The following is a 21,760-nucleotide window of genomic DNA, read 5'->3' as shown; positions in this document are numbered from 1 at the left end:
GAGTTGGCACACAAGGAAATAGTGACACAGCTTACGAAACAACTTCAAGACACTGAGAGGTTGGCGGCCCAAAGACTACAACAGATTACCAACGCTCAGGCAAGGGAAGCAACCGCTCAGTGAGCCCAAGAAGATGCAACACAAAGATTTGAAGAACTGGATGCTGTGGAGGATGGTCAGAGAAACAATAATTTCAAACCTCATTAGCAACACAGACTCCCGCCTACAAGAATTGGAGCGTCAGCTCGCAATCCAAGAAAGAAGTCAGCGGGGCGGCCAGAACCCAATGATGATCTTCATCTACGCCTTGAGCACGCCTCCGAGTTGGGACAGTTGCTAGTAACTCCTCAGGCCCCTCCTCAAACTCTTTCTTTGTTTTTTTCTACACTAACCCTCTCTCTACTTCAATATGACATAAATCTATCTGAAGATATAGGCCTAGGAGAACTAACATTAGTCAAACAAAATACAGAAAGAGACGCTGATCCTATCATAATCATGGGAATTTTGCGAGGTGACTTAGTATTAACTAATCCCCAGGACATCTTTTTCTATCCCCTACATCCTATCGTGCTAAACCTTCGTAGTTGGTGTCGCATTCTCCAAAACTAAGAAATTATGGACAACAGTGTCGAAAATTAGACCTGTTTGTCCCAGATGACATTCCAAAGACGCCCGCCAACTACGAAGTCGTAGCACATAGTTACCAATGGGTCATAAGTCACAGCTAGCTAGAGGTATATAACACTCACCAATATCTAAACCTATGTGAGGCATTCTAAAACTCTACACTAATATCTACAAACATTTAGAAGCCATGCTGACAACTGTACAATACAATTTTGATGCTACCTATATAGAGTATCCCACTATAAACGAAGAAGAAATTGCAGTCTTACGGGAATTTATTAAGTCTCATAAGCCTAGTCACCCACCCCCTAGCACAAGATAGGGTCAAGAAGAATCTTCTTTTTCATTTTCAAAATCCACTTACCCTATCTACTTTAATGTCGCTAGTAAGCTACTTAACCCATATCCTAACACGCAACCTACTAACACATCTCAGGTTGAATGCATTTTCTCATCTTTTTATCCTCCCGAGATAGATTTTGCCACTAACACTCTCGCCCCCGAGGAGGTATTGGCACCTACCCCATCTCCAACAAGTCACTCTCAAGAGGTAAGATACACCATTCCGCAAGATAATCTTGAACCATTTACTGATGATACCATCTTGGATTCTTTGTCAGCCCCTACAGAGTACGAGGGGCTCATACGAGTAGGCAATCCTCTTTTGAAGCCCAAATTAATGTTCAAGGTACTCATGTAGATTATTTCCCTTGGAGCCCACACGTTGGCTCGTGCCAGAACCGTATTTAGAAGTCACTCCAACAACATAATGTATCATACTCTCTATGCGTCCCACAAACGCGACGTAGAAGAACTTCTTCCATTGGTGGGAGAGGGCACCTTATGGGCAAATGTGGCCAAGCACACAAAGCTGGCCAATCCTCAGTTAGCTGATTTGCTGGAGATAAGGATAGTAACATTTATGATCAGGTACTGTTTCCACAGGTGGCGGAAAGCAAACCTTGTGCACACAAGAGGTGGCTACACCACAATGAGCCTTATGATGGCTATGAGGCAAAACACCTGAGCTTTGACATGAACCAAGGGCCATTAGATAGGGGAATCATGCTTTATTACCACCGGCTTTGATGTCTTCCAGGATACATGCACATCACTTTCGAAGACATAGTGGTGGATACCGGATTTTGGAGATCACATTCGGCTTTCCAACGTACACTCAAGAGGCACCAATCCAGGAGAAACTTCTATCGACATGAGTTCGGTGACCAGGTCTTCAGATCTCGGTAACAGGTTCTACGGATAGAACCTACATCAGGAAGGGGGGGATGTTAATCCCATTTTGGATTAACAAACATGATTCTCAATTGAGGATATTAATAAGGGTCATGAAACGGCACTATTAAAGTTGTACATTATGAGATATTGGCCACCCAAGGCCTAGTAAGTGAGTTTTGGGCACCCAAGTGTGAATAAGGGCTAAATGTATATAAGGCATTTTCTCATAATGAAAAGACACAATCCCCTTTATACTATAGAGAGCTCTCCCTTGTGTCTTGAGAGAGATTAAAGGAGTGAGAGCATTCTAGCATTGTGTCTCTTTCATGCTTGTGTGATTCATACTTGTGTGAGCGAGTGAGCAAGAGAGAGAGAGAGAGTGATTGCCTTATGTGACGGTGTGAGCGACTCTATGGTGATAGTGTGGAGGTGGAGCTTGGAGGTTAGAGCTTAACAAGTGAGCTTGGAGGCCTCAAGGGACTCAAGTTCGAAGCATTGGTATAAGTACCCTACGACAGTTGTGATTTATTGCTCATCCTTTAGGTGAATGTGTAGAGTTCCCTCTTGGAGGTGTGGTAGTAGCCCATAACACTTGTTTGGGTGGAACTTCTGCATCTACCCACTGCACCTTTACCCCTTGTTGAAGCTCATAGTTAAGCTGCTTGGGCGATTGCTTGGCCAGCACCCACAATCGGACTTGAATCCACGGTGGCATCCGCAAGCTGTAAGGTTGACCTCAACCCAGGAACACCCTCGAACTTTGGGAGTGAGGGTTACTCCCATAGAACATCCTATCCTTTTTAAGAATCTTCTGAATGTGTAGAAGGTAGGGCTGTTTCATTAGAAATTGCCCAAACAAAGAAGAAATAGATTCGCCATTCCAAAAGAGGAAAGTCTCCCAGAACTAGCTGAAGAAACGGATGCTCATGGATTTTAGACAGTCACATAAAAGGGAGATGTCCCCCTTAAAAAAATCCTCCAAAATCGAAGAACCCCAATCATCCCCCCCCCCTCTTGGTTGACCCAATAGACCTTGCATACTCGGTCGAATATTCATACAAGGAAGAGGATAACACCCTGCCTAGCCACTTTTCTAAGAACTCTAACAGACTGGAACAAGAAGTGGCAACTTCCAAGACACTAAAACCTTAATATTTGCTGAAGCTCTCTCTCAGGCTGAGGAAGAAACCCTATCTGGAGAGCCTCCGTCACCTCCCTAAAACTAGATATAAGAAGTGCTTCGGTGTCTCAATCTAAAGCCCTCCACAAATTATCTAAAAAGGGGATTTAGACATGGAGAGATATATGGGATTACAGAGGCTGACAGTGGATGGATGACCAAATGCTCAAGCAAACTTTTAGACTGCAGGATGAATATTTGGCCTTCATTCGAGGCACCAAAGAACTATGGAAACTTTTAAGTCTAAGATGGTGTTGTGGTGGCTATGCTCGACCCATCATTTTGCCCATCCCTTACCTCCAAGAAGAAACCTCCCTGCTACACACTAAACTAAAAAATAGATGGCTTAGCATCTTGGATAGGAAGCAGTGGGGATTTAGGTTTTCTAAATATATGGTCCTCCAATAATCCCCCCCCCCCCCAAAAGTCCTACTTGCTATGGCTGAGATCCTTCACAAGGCATTATGGACAAATGTGAGGGCCCTCTCCCTGGGTATCGGAGATGGATTATCTCCAAGATGTAAAAAGGTAGAAGAGACCATTAGTCACTTATTTATTACTTGTGAGAAGAACTAGCTTGGCCTCCATCATTGCATCCCATGACTGCACCCTTAATTGGAAAGAGTCGCTTTTATGGGAAGCTAATGGAATGTCTTTAGTCTTATGGAACATGATCCATGGAGAACATTTGTGGGAAGTGTGGATCAATCGAAATGCACATGTCTTCAAAATAAACATTGTTGTGAGCCTAAGGGATGGACTGTTTTTGTAGACCTGGCCCTCCTTCAACTCTAGAAAGTCCAAAAACTAGTTCATGGATGCTTGCTAATGTAACAATAAAAGGATGCTCGCTAATGCAAAGTCCAAATCCAAGATGAGGGAAGTGGCTACAGAGGAGCTTCGACTGTTACACAAAGATATGGAATTAGTCTCGTATATCCGTAGCTTAGCCATGGCAAAAAGTGATCTGAATGAATGGTGATAGTGCCTCGTGTTAACGATCAAGTCTCTCAAGTTAGGTTTCTCGATGTAAAAAGCCCTTATGGTTTTGAAAATTTCGAAAAATATATGAACACTAATAGCTAATAAATTATGGGAAAAAACAGCTCGACGACTTGGAAACCACGCCACGTCACGGGTCCTTAATGATGACTAGGGCTCCTTTTAACAACGGAGCATTTCTCATTTTCTGGTCCGCCCGGAGCTCGTCATCGCCATAGCCACATACTCACGGAGCTGCCCTGAAACTCTATCTTTATCTCGCCTTCCTGTCGCCATGGTAAGTCACTCTCGTTATTTGCCGTAGCCTTAGACATAGCCACAGTTGCAGTGCTTCTCTGAAAACCCTAACAGAACTTTTCCCTTCGCTATGTTGAGAATTACTCTTAATATGATGAGTTCGTCCCTAGTCATACTTGATCAAGCTTTTTAGATCTGGCGATCTCCCCTATTGATCTATTTGATTTATTTCTTCCTCTTTCTTGTGTTTTCCGCGATCTTTTGCCTAAAGTTTGCTGTTTGGACAGTCGATATGCACTCTGGACTGTTAATCTTCTGTCTGAATGGCTAATCTCCTGACTGGATAGCTAATCTGTTCATTAACCTGAATCTGCTTGTCTATTTACACCTTCATGTGTGTCGTGCTAATCACGGTATTATTCCGGTGCATATTTCTGAAGGCCAATGCTGCCTCTGGGATGGCTGTTGACGATGACTGCAAGCTGAAGTTTCTGGAGCTGAAGAGCAAGAGGACGTATCGCTACATCATCTACAAGATCGACGACAAGTCGCAGAAGATCGTGGTGGAGAAGCTGGGTGGACCTGACGAGAGCTATGAGGCTTTCACGGGTTCTCTCCCGGAAAAGGATTGCAGATATGCCATCTACGATTATGACTTTGTGACTGAGGACAACTGCCAGAAAAGCAAGATCTTCTTTGTAGCCTGGTTAGTACCTTTCTTTCTTGGCCAGATTTGGCTTGCCATCCTGGCAAGAGCTGAATAAGTTCTTTGTTTTTCATCATCATCATCATCCACTACTTGCCAAACCGTCTACCGGTTGTGTGTAGCTGTACGATGCCTTTCATGCAAAGTTTTTTATTGTGGTCTTCGAGGTTTGGTGATGCTCACACCCAGATGTTTTATAGGTTGAGCCTTGTTGTGTTGACTTGCGGAGATGGTAGTGCCATGTGCATGTGGTTTTGTGATGTTGTACTATGCACATTTGGTTGTGTTGAGATGGGTGGTAGGTATGTCAGGGTCAGTGAGATGCATTCAAGATTCCACCATGTCGAAATGTTTCTACCATGTTGTACCATGCCTAAACGGCTGTTCTGTGAAGGTTGAGAATGTAGGGGTGCCAAATTTTTTGCCGGATGATGGAGGTTGTGCCATGTGCCATGATATATGACACTGCTGTGAGGGTCTTGGAGGTTGGGGTGGAAGGTATGCTTGGCTGATGATATTTGGGCCACATTCAGGTGCCTTCAAGGCTGCGCCATGTTGTGACGGTTGTCTATGTGGAGGGTCTAAAAGTTGGTGGGTTAGTGCAATTTGGTCTTGGAGGTCTGTGAATAGTAGAGATGACACCTGCAAGGTTGCCCGATGATGTGCTGTTGAGGTTGGTCATGCTACAATCAGTCCAGTTGTCACATGCCTTTTGCTCACCAGTTTGATCTTCTGTTTGATGTTCTTATTCAGCCATGTCGTAGCCGGTGTATACGGCCGTATTGTGAGGTTCTGCATGATAAGAGTTTATTGTTCATTGTATGGTGTGCCATGTGCCATGTGCCATGATCTATGACTGTGCTGTGAGGGTCGAGGTTGGGGTGACAGGTAGGTTGGGGCTGATGATATCTTGGGCGTGCGTTCATGGTTGCGCCATGTTGTGACGGTTGTCGATGTGGTGGACTGAGGGTCTTCAAGTTGGTGTGTTAGCACAATATGGTCTTGGAGGTCTGTGAATAGTAGAGATGGCGCCTTCAAGGTTGCCCGATGATTTGCTGCTGAGGTTGGTCATGCTACAAGATTGTGCCATGTTGTACCCTGTGTATATGGCCGTATTGTGAGGTCCTGCATGATAAGAGGTAATTGTTTATTGTATGGCAGGTAGTGTTCAGTCTGGTTGTCACAGGCTTTTTACTCACCGGTTCAATCTTATGTTTGATGTTTTGTTCTTATTCAGTCCAAGAGGTTGTATTTGATGCTTAGAGGTGGATGAGTGGATTGTCTTTGAGAGGGTATGGAAGAGAGGTGTAGCATTTCTTTCAACACCTTGGTAACAGGAAATGACTCTTCTTAGCCAAAAGTGTGGTAATGTCGTTTCTCCTAGGTTACTTCCTAATCTCCTCTAATAAAGTCTAGTAACAAGAAATGGCCGTTTCCTAGCCCAAAAAGGTGGAAACTCTGGTTCTTGAGAGTTGCCGTTGCTGTTTCTGTTTCCATTTCTCTGTTTCCTAGTCTCCGTCAAATTGTCACCCATTGATTTGTCTCATCTAGTGCATGATTAGCGATTTTCTACAAATTTTTCTCACTATTTATTTCAAATTATGGTGCACTCAAAACTTTTCCAAGTTATTAATTTTCTCATTTTTTTAATATTATGTATCATACATCCACCGTTTCCTAGTTTTGAGCCGTCGCCGTTTCCAGAGGCCGGCCACTGCTGTTGCAGTTTCTGTTTCATGCAATCTGAAGATTTCTCTTGCATTTTGTTCCTTCTAGGTTTTGATTTTCTTCATCATCTCCTCCAAACAATGATCCACCCCACGGTTCTCCTCTATTTCTCTCAATTTTTCTCCTTATTTATATCGAACTTGATAATTTTATGTTTCATGTATGCTATAGTATGTTAAAGACTTGTTTCCTAGTTTCAGGCCGTTTTTATGCATAGGCATCAGCTGTTTCTGTTTCCATCTGTGTCTCCGTCTCCGTCTCCGTCTGTCTCATGCAACTAGGTTCAACATTTATCACCTGCACTCCAAAGGGCACGTGTGCTGTTTGCTGCATATGAGCAGCGCTTGCAGTGATATTTAGTTTTTCTTCCTTAAAAGGTCACCAGGGATGATATTGATAGGCAATGATTAGAGATGGCTAGTCACCTGAAAGCTGACACTTGCCCTCAGCCTCCTCCATTTTGTTTGGAATATTGCTTCAACCAGGAGGAATGAGCAGCACATTGTGTCTAGTGTCTGTCCCCTGGCAAGGCTGCAGGCATAGCTGCTCAAGGTATAAGCCTTACTCACGGACATATTTATTGATGCTAGTGGGATTTGCAACTGGTGCTGGGAGTTTTGAAGGGCAGTTTTCCCTTTAATGTAGGATCTCTGATACTTTCTACTTACACACATTTTTGGAACAACAGTCTCTTTGCTGACGTACTTGGACCCCTTTATTTGTACAGGTCTCCTGATGTCTCTCGTGTGAGGACTAAGATGCTCTATGCCAGCTCCAAGGATCGTTTCAAGCGGGAGCTGGATGTGACGTATGAAGTCCAGGCAACCGATCCCACTGAAATTGAAATCGGGAATATTCAGGAACGGGTTTTTTGAGATTTTGTGCAAGATGCACATGGGCCTACTACCCTCGTGCAGTGTTCTGATGTATTTGTGTATAGTTTTAATTTGTTTGCAGACACAGCTCTGTCTACCAGACTGCTTAATGGTTGTAGGCTATCACCTTGAACGTTTGACCAGAGTGAAGGGTTGGCCTTACAGTGATACAGGATCGGGACTTTGACATGTATGCTTTTGAAATTAACTGCTTTTGCAATCATATATCTGGCTCTTCCTGACATTTGAGCCTAATTTTGTCAGCAGATGTATATAATTCTGTTAGTTGTGCTGTTTTGGTATATTGATGCTCTGTTGGTTCACTAAGATCGATGCTTAATCAGTTACTCTCTCTATGTGCTCACGGTACACGTGTGTGCGGGCTGTGTAGTGCTTGTCTTCATCATGGCTGAGTCTTTGCTTCTCCGCTGGAGAAGTGATAAAAACTGAGTTTGATGGTTTATCTATGAAGGTTTGTCCACTAAGATGACATCTTTATGCATGAACCTGCAGCTACTCTTTAGTGCTGATGTGAGTGATGTCATAGCACGTACTCTATGCTATGCATGTTGGAGTTCATTTTGTGAGTAGACTGTTATGGAGTTGAGATTGTACTTAAAAGTTCAGGAACTTTCCATTGGTATTAGCTCTGGTCTCAGGCTTGATATAGACAACTCGCCCCTGTCAGAGGGGGCCCATCATGGCGGCTTGTCAAGGATGAATGGGCAGTCTTGCCTGTCCAACTCCCTCCGTCTGTCCCATGGGCGGGGAATTATATGTATCCAGCCTCATGTTTATCCTGTTCTTGTTGGTTGATCCCTAGTTGGTTTTTCGAGTATGTAGTATTTTTGCTGATTGTGATTATGTGAGCTGTAGTAAGCACCTTGATAGCGATTTGTCTACACTGAAGGGCAGTCAAGTGGGTATGACAGCTACAGAGTAAGGTCCAAGGGGGAAGGGGTTGGCTGCTCCATAAGGGCTGTGCATCATAGCAGCAGTGAAGGGGGAAAAGGGTTGTAAGGGAAGGGCACAGAATTATCAGGTGTCTGGGTGGGTGTTGATGGGCCTGATGGGCCACCCAATTCTTGCCAAGCATGAGAAATTTGTATGCAGTCCATGATATTTTTTTTCTGTAGTGTCCAATCTATAGATGTTTGGGAATTTGTTGAATTTCTTCTTGCACAGGCAGGTGATGGGGTGCTGATTATTGCATGTTTGTGTAAGGGTGGGCAGGTAGTTTGTTCATTGCAGCTCACAGACTGTCCTTCCCGTACCTAGTCCATGCGCCCACAAGCGTGTTGCCTTTTTAGCTTTATGTCTCTTCTGTCTTGTCAAGGCATGCATAAAATTTTAATTTCTGAAACTGTCACTAGGTAACTGAGTGCAAGTTAACTAGCTGCCACATATTTTCCCTTTTCACTGAATCTAGTGGTGTGCTTCATGGCAAAACTGCTTGTGGTTAGAGAGTTCTCTTCAATAAAAGCCTACAGCTATCTTAGTTCTAGAGTTTCTGTAAGAGTCGGATGAGCAGTGGTGAGATGTTTCATGGTTAATTGACTGGTGGATGTCATGCTTTTTTCTTTGCATGAGTAGCTTGGTTAAAAGTTGCAACTTGGATGGTAAATCACCTTTCCTCTCCCACCTGCTTTCTCATGCACACATGGTTGATAATTGGCTTCCCTCTTTTCTCCTCTCAAGCCACTTTTCTTTGTTGCATGTTGGACCAACTATAATTGTGGTTTGCCATTTTGATGTGATTCCAGATCAAGGCATAGAACATGGCCACTATGTTTTAGGGCCTTTCCTTGTGGATTTGAGAGGAGTGCCCCTTGCTCTCCTCTATGGATTTCAAAGTTCTTTTTTCCTGTTTGATGTTGCGTCTGGACGTGTGGTACTGGATTTGAGGGGAGTGCCCCTTGCTCTCCTATGCGGAATTGTTCTCCTTTTTCCCTTATTAATTTGTTCAACAAGGTAGCGTTATGCAAGATTTTGTTGTTATGTATTCACTATCACATAGCCGGAGATATGCCGATAGTCAAAATCTCACATGCTCCCAGACTTCTCAAATGTTGTTTAGACTGAAAGCACAGGTGTCCTCTACATTTGTGAGTGGGCATTTTTAGTATTAAATCAGCATGGGACAAGATACAAACTTTTCTAATGCCAAAGTGAAGCCTATGTGCCTTGTATTCACACATCCTCTCGTGAGCTAGGGTTTTTTTTATGTGCACATTTTTTGTGGTCATTATTCCTCCGGTTTAGGTTTGTCTATGTTCCATGGTTTAGGCTTAGGGCTTTCCCATATTTCAAAACTTTATATATTTTTTTTTTCGTGTAAATGTTCCTTTTTTTGTTCCTCTCTACATCTTAGTTCTCTATATTGTCTTAAGGAGAAAGGCGTGTCACAACTTGCGTCCATCTCCAAGTGACCTAGGCATGGGGTTTACGTCTTTGCAGAGTGGAAAAAATTAAATTTGGTAGTATCAAGCAGCCACGCTGTTATATAATGTCCACTCTTTATTTAGCTGAACGTGGATGCTTGGACGATAGTGTGCTATGCTAGTGAATTGGTATCCTGGGGTCTGAATTAACTACTAGATACTTACTGTTATTGATATAGCTTGAGACGATGTTTGATGGGTGTATGTTGTTGAAGTGTAACAGTAGTGCCATGCTTGACGACTATATGTAGTCAAAGTGGAACAAGTGGATTACGTTAGACAACTACACGCGGTTGAAGCGTAACAAGTGGTTTACGTAAATGATGTGCCATGCTAATTGAAGTGTAACAAGTAGTAATACATGCCATGCTAAATGATGTGTATAATGATACTTTCATCGAAGTGTAATGTGTGGTCAAAGTGAAACAAGTGGATTACGTTAGACAACTACAAATGGTTGAAGCGTAACAAGTGGTTTACGTAAATGATGTGCCATGCTAATTGAAGTGTAACAAGTGGTAATACACGCCATGCTAAATGATGTGTATAATGATACTCTCATCGAAGTGTAATAAGTGGTGAGTGTATGTTGTGTGTTTGTGTCTATCACAAACACACAACGTTTCATATTGGGATTAATTGTGGAGATAGCAATTAATTGAAACAACTAATATATTTACGTTTATGAGATAGGTGATGAGAAGTGCGTGTGTTTCACACATGATGGAGGATCTTGTCAATATCATCTCGGATTATTATTATTCGTATGAGTTATTTTGTTGGCTATGTGTCAAATGTTGTATATTATTTATGTACGTTTGTGTGTGGTGTTGTTATATTACTAGTATATAGGTTAGAAGAGTTTTGGTTAGGCTTAAGCCGTGAGAGTGCAGGATCTGAAACCGTGAAGTTGTGGGGTTCTAACCCATGAGAGTGATTTATGTGGGATAATTTTTGGTGGCATGGGACACTAGGATTTATTACACATAGAATTCCTTGATAGAATGTCTTTTTGTCATAATTAGAGAAGATACTAAAGTTTGTATATTGTAAGACATTGATCTCCTTTGCTTGTAATAACAAACACACAACTGAGGTTAGTTTCTTATCCAGGCAGGAGGGATGTTACATAATGTCCACCCTTTAGATAAATGAGGATTCCCAGATGCTAGTGTGACATGTTAGTGGATTGGTATCGTGGGTGACCCCACATTAAATACTAGTTACCTAGTGTTATTGGTATAGCTTGAGCCCATGTTGACATGTTAAAGTGTAACAAGTAGTGCCATGCTTGACGATTGGGTGTGGTCAAAGTAAAACAAGTGGACTATGATAGACACTTGCACACGATTGAAGCGTAACAAGTGGTTTACGCAAATAATGTGCCATGCTAATTGAAGTGTAACAAGTGGTAATACATGCCATGCTAGATGAAGTGTATAATGATACTATCATTGAAGTGTAATAAGTGGTGAGTGTATGTTATGTTCGTGCCTTCAACGTTTCATATTGGGATTAATTGTCATGATAGCAATTAATTGGATGATGAGCAGTGCATGTGTTGCACATGGATGATCTTGTCAATATGACCTCGGATTATTATTACTTGTATGAGTTACTTTGTTGGCCAGTGTGCCAAATGTTTATGCATATTATTTACACTACTTATCCTCACCAATCATAGCTATTTGAGCTCACACTCGACATCTAGCACCTTGGATGGATCCCTCTCAATCCTCTGGTTTGAAACTTAGTAGCGTTTTCATGTCTTTAGAAAGCCTAGAGCCATCGTTTTGTGTAGCACCACCTCTCCCCAATTTCAACATTGCCACTCCCTACAGAAGCACGATCTAGGCCACCACTCTCATTAGCCTGCCCATTATATTAATTGGCTCGACTTACTCACTAAGGCCTTTCAACTTGCATCATTATGAATGCAAAAGATGTCCATTGGAGGCTAATATTGGGCCGGGCTCTCACTATCACTATGTTTTGCATCATCATAAACGTAAAAGATGTCCACTGCAATGGCTTAAACTGGGCGGGGGCTCTCGCTATCACTATGTTTTGTTTGGATTGTCATGGGGGGAAAAGAATTAACCATGCTGTGTATGGTGCGCCCTATGTCCACAAAGTAGCAATTGTCGTGAAACTGTCGACCCCTAGCTTAGCCATCCCTAGCTCAGATCTTCTTGAAAAAGGTATTTCACAACTTGATGCTATGGTTTTCTATAAAAACATATTTGCTGAATAGGCTAGGTAAATATAGATTTCATGTTTTCCACTTGGGTAAGTTCAAAGATACACTTACACATAAAATCTCACAGCTACTAATACATGATAACACATATTATATATGATCTATATCTATATCTCTATCTTCTCTATCTCTGTGTTCTCTATCTCTTCGCAACTACCCATATCCACATCTCATCCACTTGCATCTACCCATATCCACATCACATTAATTCACATCTCATCCATTCATATCTACCCTGATCCACATCACATTACATCCATTTCACCTCACATCTCATGCATTCACATCTATCCCGATTCACATCCCATCCCATCTCATCCATTCACATCATATCTCATTTATTTACATATATCCCAATTCACATCACATCCATTCACATCACATATCATCCATTCACATCTATCCCAATTTACATCATATCACATCCATTCACATCACATATCATCCATTCACATCTATCCCAATTTACATCATATCACATCATATCCATTTCACATCACATCTCACCCATTTACACTTATCCCGAATCACATCACATCACATCCATTCACATTCATCACATTCATTGTATCCCCATTCCATCACATACATTCTATCCACAGTACATCACGTCCACATCTATCCACATCATATCTCATTCATTCCATCTAGTTTACATCACATCCACATCATATCTTATTCATACACATCCCATCTCATTTATCCACATCCATCCAATCATTCACATGCACGACTATCCACATCTATCCATACATTCACATATATTCACGTCACATCACATTTCATCCACATCTCTTTACACCACATCACATCTCATCCACATCCACATCTCTTTACATTACATCACATCTCAACCACATCCACATCACATTCACATCCACATCTCTTTTCAGCACATCACATCTCATCCACATCCACATCCCTTTACATAACATTCGTTCACATACACATCCACATCCATTTACATCACATTCTTTCACATACACATCCACAACCATTTACATCACATTCTTTCACATACACATACACATCCACATCCATTTACTTCCTATCTCACCCTTTCACATATCCTCTCATCTCATCATTCACATCCACATCCATTTACTTCACATCTCATTCACATTCATTTTCATCACACCATATCCTATCACATCCCATTCACATCTTAGGGTTGTTGCAAGATCAGGGTGTCCAGTTTTATCCAGTTTATGCTGGACTGGGACAATGCTTGGAGAGTAAGTTTTGGGGGGCAAGGTACTTAAAATGAGATCAAGCAAATAACAGAAAATACGCTTGCCCTTAAATTAACCCAATATAACTTAAATTAATATAAATTAGTCTAATTAATAAAAATAAATTAAAAATATGATGAAATGATAAAAAAATGATCTTTCCATACTTAGAGTGATCCAATTTATTTTTCCATAGATGCACCATTACAAGCACACTAGTCCCTATAGGTTTTATATGATTCACATCAAAAATGTAATTTTACTAATTAGATTATTAATATTTGCAGGCCCTCTGATAGTCTGGAAGAATTTTGAAAAAGAGATCATTAAAAATCCAACCATTGGATTTGCAATTTTTACTAACCACCACATTCTACTAATGTCTTAGTATGTACCCACTCTTTTGATCTACAAGATTGAGGATTTTAAGTGGTAGTTATTGTGGGTACAAAAAGTGGCGTATATTATAACATTTTAAAGACCTTGAAATATTTAAAGAAAATAGACAAATATCTTAAAATTTTCTCAAAAAATCAAGTTAAGCTCCATATTATGTGAAAAACTAAGGTACAAAGTGGGAATCTCATAAGAGTTTATATGTAAAAGATATTAGCATTTTATGGAATCGGTTCAAATTTGGGACAGGGTGTATACATTGACTTTGTACCTAAGAAAATGAGGACTTTTGACTATCTAATGCTTAATTAAATTATACAACTATATTTCCAACTTTGAATATGATGTTCTAACAAAAGAACTTGAAACGAAATTCTTTCATTTACTAGGAGAGATTAGCCACTAAAGGTAAACAAATGCCTGTTTTTTTACTGTTTACAGGGTGCCTGAGTGGACAAAACTGGGCACCCTGATCTTGCAACCACCCCTTATCACTTCCATTCACATCCCATTTACATCTTATCACTTCCATTCACATCCCATTTACATCTTATCACATCTATTCACATCCTATCACATCCCATTTACATCTTATCACATCTATTCACATCCTATCGCATCCCATTCACATCTTTTTTTCATTTAGTAGCTTTTCCTACTTCGATACCGATAATGGGACTTTTTCTAAATTTCTGCCAATTGTTTGGCTTAGATAAAGGTTCTTTTTCTCGATGACTATTTCCATATTCTTTCTCAATTTCTCAAATGAATTATATTCAATATCCCTCTTTTGAATAAAAGAACTCATGGAATTTACAAAAATCAATTCTACCCATATTTTCACTTCTGATAAATATTCATAAATTGAATTATACTAAAAATTTCTCTTTTTTCTATTTAATTTCTTGGATCTCAAATATCATGGAAATTCCTCTTTTTACATTTAATTGCTTGAATTCTAAATGTCATTGGAATTCCTCTTTTATCATCATCAAATAAATTTATCTAAAATTTCTCTTTTCTTTAATAAAAATATCCATTAATTCAATATGCCAAGAATTTCACTTTTACTATTTAAATGATTGAATTCCAAATTTCATGGAAATTTCTCTTTTATTATTTAATATTTCTCATAAAATAAATTTATCTAAAATAAAATATCCATTAATTCCAATATGCTAAGAATTTCACTTTTACTATTTAAATGATTGAATTTCAAATGTCATGGAAATTCCTCTTTTATCATTTAAATATTTCTCATGCATAAAATAAATTTATCTAAAATTTCTCTTTGAATTTAAATAAAATATCCATTAATTCCAATATGCTAAGAATTTCACTTTTACTATGTAAATGATTGAATTTCAAATGTCATGGGAATTTCTCTTTTATCATTTAAGTATTTCTCATGCATAAAATAAATTTATCTAAAATTTCTCTTGGAATTTAAATAAAATATCCATTAACTCCAATATGCTAAGAATTTCACTTTTATTATTTAAATGATTGAATTTCAAATGTCATGGGAATTTCTCTTTTATCATTTAAATATTTCTCACGCATAAAATAAATTTATCTAAAATTTCTCTTTGAATTTAAATAAAATACCCATTAATTTCAATATGCTAAGAATTTCACTTTTACTATTTAAATGATTGAATTTCAAATGTCATGGAAATTTCTCTTTTATCATTTAAATAAAATTATCATAAGTTTCTCTTTTCTTAATTATTTAATTATACATAAACCTTAAAAATTAGTTTTCCATTGAATGTGATGAAAATCATTCTTTTAGCCTAGGATATTCAATCCTAGAATATGGTAGGAAGTCCTCTTTTCACATTATTCATAAGAATGAATCATTTCAACAACAAATTCAAGATCAAATATGGAGACTTAAGAGCACAAGAACAAAATAACAATGCTCTTGTCACCCCTCTGGAAATGATAAATGATCCATCCTGAGCATGTGCAAACATAGTTGTAAAGTCACGGCCCATGTCAGTCCCTGCAGTTTTACATCTTTTGGCTAAATTAATGTAGCAGTTGTTTACGTATCCATACTCATGCACTGGAGAGCATGTGCACCAAAGCCTCGCCATCGACAACTTCCAGGTACATCTCTCGATGGGGGGGGGCCATGGTGGGCGAAAGCCTAGTCAATGGTACAACCCATCGCTTGGAATTTTCTTTTAAATTACAAACCTCTCCAAACGATGCCACCATCTTTACAAATCAATGATCTTCAATCCTTAGTGAAGATATCTATATTAGCCTCGCAAGTCGACGTAATTCTTTTAATCCTCACCAACAAGTCGCTACTTCAACACAGAGCAGTTCAATAAGAGTCCATATGACTCAATTCTTGTACTTCATGAAAATCTGCTTCTAAGAGCACTTAAATATACATAAAAACATAAAAAGCACATGGGCAGAAGAAGACAGGATCAGGTCCTACTCAACATTTGACAGGATCAGGTCCTACTCAACAAGATTTGATAAGAATCTTGCCACACAAAGGGACATTATCACAAGCCAATTACTTCAAATGATGAATGTCACTTCAATGAATCAAATGAGGAACTGAGAATCACCATCTCGTTCTGATGATTAAGTCTACGTTCATCCAGATCCTTCTCTCTCTTCCATAGCTCCGCTGTCTGCTATTACTGAAAATATTTAATATTTTTGAAAAGAATAAGACTTAGTAATTATGATACTATAACTATCTTTTAACCTTAAATCCAATTTTTGGATTTAACTCATAAGATTACCATAATTTACTTTAGCATATAAGTATAAAAAACCATTTTCTTAACCTCTAGCTTCACAAGCCTAGAGTTTGATTTGTGAATTGAGAATTTCTCCATGAGAAGCATCAATTGAATAGAGAATTGGTCATAGGAATAACCATTCTTTGGGGGAGAGAGAGATAAACATAAAAAGCATCCTAATTAAGCATAAATGTAAAATTTTCTTAATTATTCATTACAACTCTTAAGAAAAGCTTGATTTGCATTATAAACACTTATTTTAGAAACTTCTCAAGCTTGAGAGGGGTTGAGAAGTGAAAACATTGAGAATAGAAGAGAAAAAACATAAAATTACACTTTACCTATTGTTTTTGCTTGCTTCTCTATCTTAGAAGAAGCCCCCAACCAATCAATTGGTTAGTGTGTTGAAAGGAAATCTCCAAGGATGGTTGAAGAGAAAGAGAGGCTCCACTCTCTCCAAAAGTAGAGGATTTTTAAGGGATAATAAAAAATATCATTATTTTAATGTAATACTGGCATGGTATAGCTCACAGGTTTTTTTACAAAAGACTAAGGATCTATTTATAGGTGAGGGAGGCCTCTAACCAAGTCCAACTAGGTTCTAGAATTTTCCAGGTTCAATTTGGCTGAATTTGGACTTGGCTCCCTTTTGATTTGGTTTGATCCAGGAGAGAGGAGAGATAAAAATATCACAATTTTTTTGAGTTAAAAAATCCACATGTGTGAAATAGGCGCCTCCTTTAAGTCTCCCCCCCTCCTTACTAAGGTGTCAAAAATGTATCATTATACCAAAATATCTCATTGTTTTAGTAATATCTCATTGTTTTTAACTAATAAACCTTGTACTTAGTCAACTCTTCATCTTATATAGAAATTTACTCATTTTTGGGTATTTTCTTTTATTCTTTGGATTTATCTCCTTTCCACACTTGGATTGATCCTATTGGTCCATAGGAACCTTAATTGGACCATAATCCAAATTTTTTTGAAAATCTATACCCTTAGGCTAAGGTCCTTTATACACATTTTCAATTAATTCCAATTGCACATTGGAAAGTTCTTTTTGAATTTCTATTTCAGGGGAAACCATTTTAGACACTAGGAGGATTTTTACATCCAAAAATATCTCAATTTTAGATTACCTCTCTCTAGATATTTTCTTTCTCCAGGTCAAAACAAGGTAAAACATGATCTTTCTTCTATTTCAGAGAGGGGAATAATTACAAGATCAGAAGGGGAGATTCTTACACTTGTACACCTCAAAAATTGGAGGGAGGAATCTTACAGTGGGGTTATGACTTTAGTTAGGATATACCTTATTCCTAGTGTGATAGCTAATCACACTAGGAATATACCTTATTCCTAGTGTGATAGCTAATCACCCTCAGGGAAGAATCTTGGTGGTTGAGATCTTAGTAGATGGGGAGAGAATATGGATTATCTATGTATATGGGGCATATAATCATAAGGTTAGGAGCAATATGTGGAATTGGATTGCCAGCCTAAATGCACAAGTTCCTTGTATTGTTCTTGGGGATTTCAACATGGTGGAAAAAGTGGTTGATAGATGTGGTGGTAGCTCTATTCTTATAGGAAAGGAAAAAGGGAAATGGGAAGAGCTTAGAAGGGGGCTAGGGATAGTTGTTAGTTGGGCGACTAGAGAGACAAATCGGGGCATACTTACTTTAGCCTTCAATATCTGTCTTCTTCTTCAAGAATTTATAGAATTTGTTTTTAGCCAACAGGTCTCGTGGGTGCCCCATACCTTGAGAGTTTTAGTTGATTGTTGTTCCACACTCTCTGATCATCTTCCTTTGAAGTGGAGCTGGTCCAGTAATGATGGGGCTAACATAGATCTTTCTCATTTCCCAATAGGGAAATTGAGAGTGAATAACTTGCTCCTAAAGGACCCTCTCTTTGTGGAGTAGTACACAGAAGAAGCAATTAAAAAACTTAAAAGGAAAAAGGGGACTGACGGCTCTTGGAGGCAGTTTGCTAATGAAATGCAAGGGATCATTAGAGCTGTGGGTAAATTGAGGGCTGATGAAAGGAGAGGAGAGAGAAGGAAGTGGGTTGCATTGTTAGAGGATCTTCTGTTAAAGAGGCAAACCATAGGATTGGATGCTGCTAACACTGCTTTGTACTTTAAGTGCTAGGCTAGTATTAAAGAAGAGGAGGATAGATGTTATAGAGAACATGAGAATTGGGCTAGAAGGAATCAATTCAGTAACAAAAGAAAACCAGACAATAGGCTTTTTAAACTCCCAAGGAAAAAGTGTGATAATGAAATTTTGGGAAGCATTCTCGAGCGATGAGGATGGCACCCCCCTGAATGATAACATATTAGCTTTGAAATGGGTGAAATTTTCGGGTTCAACCCTTAGTTTGAAGGAGGACTACTCTTTGAGGAGGTTTCAAGCTGAAGATAGGCTATTGGGTCTCCTAAAAAAAATGTTGGACCCTGACAAAGCTAAATGGTTAGAAAGAGATATTGAGGTAGATGAATGCTGGTGTGCCTTGCTCAAGCTGGGGAGGAAGAAAGCCTCCGGTTGGGATGGTCTATCAACAAAATTCTTTATAGCCTTTTGGCCTTCCTTGAAAGAGGTGGTGGGTGACATCTGCAAGAAAGCCTTCAATTCAGGGCTTTGGGACAACCTTTGGGACAACCTTTTTAAACAAGGGCTTGTTAAGCTCATCCCAAAACAAACTGCTTGCAATAGGCTTGGTCATTGGAGGCCTATCACCTTGTTAATAGTGATGTACAAAATTTTGGCCAAAGTGATTACTCTTAGAATCACCCCTGTGCTACAAAATTTTATCTCCAGAAAACAACATGGTTTTATTAAAGGTAGGTCAATTTATGATAACATCTTTGTAGCCTTACTGGGAAAGGATGTGGCTATTAAAACTCAGCAGAAATGTGTTATGTTACAAGTAGATTTAGAGAAATCTTATGACAAGATTCAGTGGTCATTTGTAGCTAGAGTGATGGAAAAACTGGGTTTCGGAACTAGAATGGCAACATGCATTTACACCTTATCTTGGGGTGGATACTCTAAAGTGTTGCTTAATGGAAGAGTGGTAGGGCGATTTGAGATTAACATATCAATTAGACAAGGTTGTCCATTAGCCCCCCTGCTATTTGCTGTTGCCTCCCACCCTTTAATAATGTCTCTAAAATCAGCATGCATGGAAGGGAAGATTACTAGGTTAAAACTCAGGTACAGTGAACAGTTAGTTATACAATGTTTTGTTGATGACTCCTTATTGTTTCTAAGGGTTGAGAACAATAATGTGAGATTGGCCTTAGAGATAGTGCAAGAGTTTGCCAATGCCTCTGGTTCTAAATGTAACATTATAAAATCCAAAATTATAAGTTTGACTGAGGATAATGATTTTGATCTTCAAAGGTGGGACTGTGAGGTGGTGCAGAAGGGCCGAATTGCTACATTGCTTGGTGTACCTTTTGGTGTTAGGCTTACTATAATAAACAATTGGTTATGTGGGCTATTAATAGGTTTTTGGACAAATTAAAAAAGTGGGAAGGCATCAGAGTCCCCTTTCATAGCAAGGTTGAAATTCGCAATATAGTAATGAATGCCTATGTTATGTTTTTATGCCCTATGCTAAACTTTGGAAAGTGCCACTGGAAGAAAATCATTGGCCCTATTAGAGACCTTTTGTGGAGAAATGGTAACAGCAAAAAAGAGTCTCTGCTTGGCTTGCTTGGGATAAACTTTCAGTTCCTAAAGAGGAAGGGGGCATTGGCATTATTCACATGCCCACTCAATGTACTGTGAGAAAGACTCGATGCTTCCTAGATGTTTATCTCAGAATGTCACTTGGACTCTAATGATGAGGGAGGGAACTAGTGGAGATTGCTAATGTTATGGCTAAAGGCAAATGGGAGAACCTACACTGGAAGGATAAACTTTTCTCATGTGCCTCTCTTAAAATCACATGCTCAGATCTTTAAAAATGCTATGTAAATGTTGGAAGGACAGTTTGGGTTTCATGGTATGGGATGGAGGAGGCAGAGTAACAGTTAATTCCATGCTCACTCTGGGTATATGGTGGACTCATAAGTTTAATCCCCCTTTAGCCCTACTTGTTGATACATCTATTGTTGCAAAGATTCTTAACAACAAAGGCATTAGGCATCTGGTTGGCTGTTGGGATAGGGATCTAGCAGGGTGGAAAGATGTGAACCAATTATCTATGGAATATCAGCTAGTTAGGAGGGAAAGAGATCTGATGGCTCAAGTTTTGGAGGTGCTTCATAGGGAATTATGCTCCATAGGTACTAACACCTCAATTTGGATCAAGGATTAGACTTGGCTCAATGGTGTCAAACTTAAGGATAGAAAAACCAAAGACATTTATGCATTAATGTGAGAAATGGCGATGCCAATGTGCTATATTGCAATAAAATCTAGAATGTAAAGGGGAGCTCCTCCAGTTGGAAAAAGAGATGGAATCTAATGCAAGATTGCCATATTTCTAGGAAGTTCCAAATCTTTTCGTGGAAGGTTTGTATGTGGGCATTACCTATTGGATCTAAACTCCAAAGGAGAAATATCTCTAGTGGCATCTGCCCAGGTGTAGGTCATCGATTGAAGATGGCAAACATGTGTTTGGAAATGTCTAGCAATTAGGAGTACCTGCTGGTCCAAAATGTTTAAATGGATAGAGAAGAGTTTAGGTATGCGAACATATTGGGGGGGCTAGATCCTTGGTAAATGGTCAGTTAGTGATGAACACATTGGGCTGGTGTTTAATATTATCAGAGCTTGCATCCTATGGGAAATCACATCTAGAAGGAATGCAATTGTATTTATGAGGGTAGCATGTGCAGGTCTGCAAGATTTAGAATTGATGCATAAATGTATGTGCATGTGTTGGTATATGTGTAATGTGAATAAAATTAGATGTCCTGAGATGGATTTGTTGATTTAGAATCTACAAAGGAATATACTTTGACTATTGCCCTGATTCTTGGTAAGCTTCAAACATACTAGGGATATACCCCTAATTCTGCATTGTTTGCTGCTCTGCAGGTTGTT

General features: G+C 39.3%; 1 protein-coding gene across 1 annotated transcript; it reads left to right on the top strand.

Annotated features, from left to right (window-relative positions):
- The first annotated feature begins 4,168 nt into the window (after positions 1 to 4,168).
- LOC147625985 (actin-depolymerizing factor 7-like) lies at positions 4,169 to 7,857 on the top strand. The gene is made up of 3 exons (XM_086817535.1): positions 4,169 to 4,325; positions 4,726 to 4,991; positions 7,447 to 7,857. The coding sequence occupies exons 1-3, from the start codon at positions 4,323 to 4,325 to the stop codon at positions 7,592 to 7,594; spliced, it is 417 nt and encodes a 138-aa protein (XP_086673661.1). The 5' UTR covers positions 4,169 to 4,322; the 3' UTR covers positions 7,595 to 7,857.
- Positions 7,858 to 21,760: the final 13,903 nt, after the last annotated feature.

This window comes from Cibotium barometz, chromosome 23, assembly GCF_041138505.1.
Source record: "Cibotium barometz isolate CiBa-2024 chromosome 23, ASM4113850v1, whole genome shotgun sequence".
Taxonomy (NCBI): Eukaryota; Viridiplantae; Streptophyta; class Polypodiopsida; order Cyatheales; family Cibotiaceae; genus Cibotium; species Cibotium barometz.
Note: the sequence above shows the minus strand (reverse complement) of the source record. Positions and strands in the feature narration are given on the sequence as shown.

Bases quoted from the DNA above. Each gene is read 5' to 3' on its own strand.
- LOC147625985 (XM_086817535.1), top strand. The intron at 4,992-7,446 runs GTTAGTACCTTT...TTATTTGTACAG, and splicing joins AAGATCTTCTTTGTAGCCTG to GTCTCCTGATGTCTCTCGTG.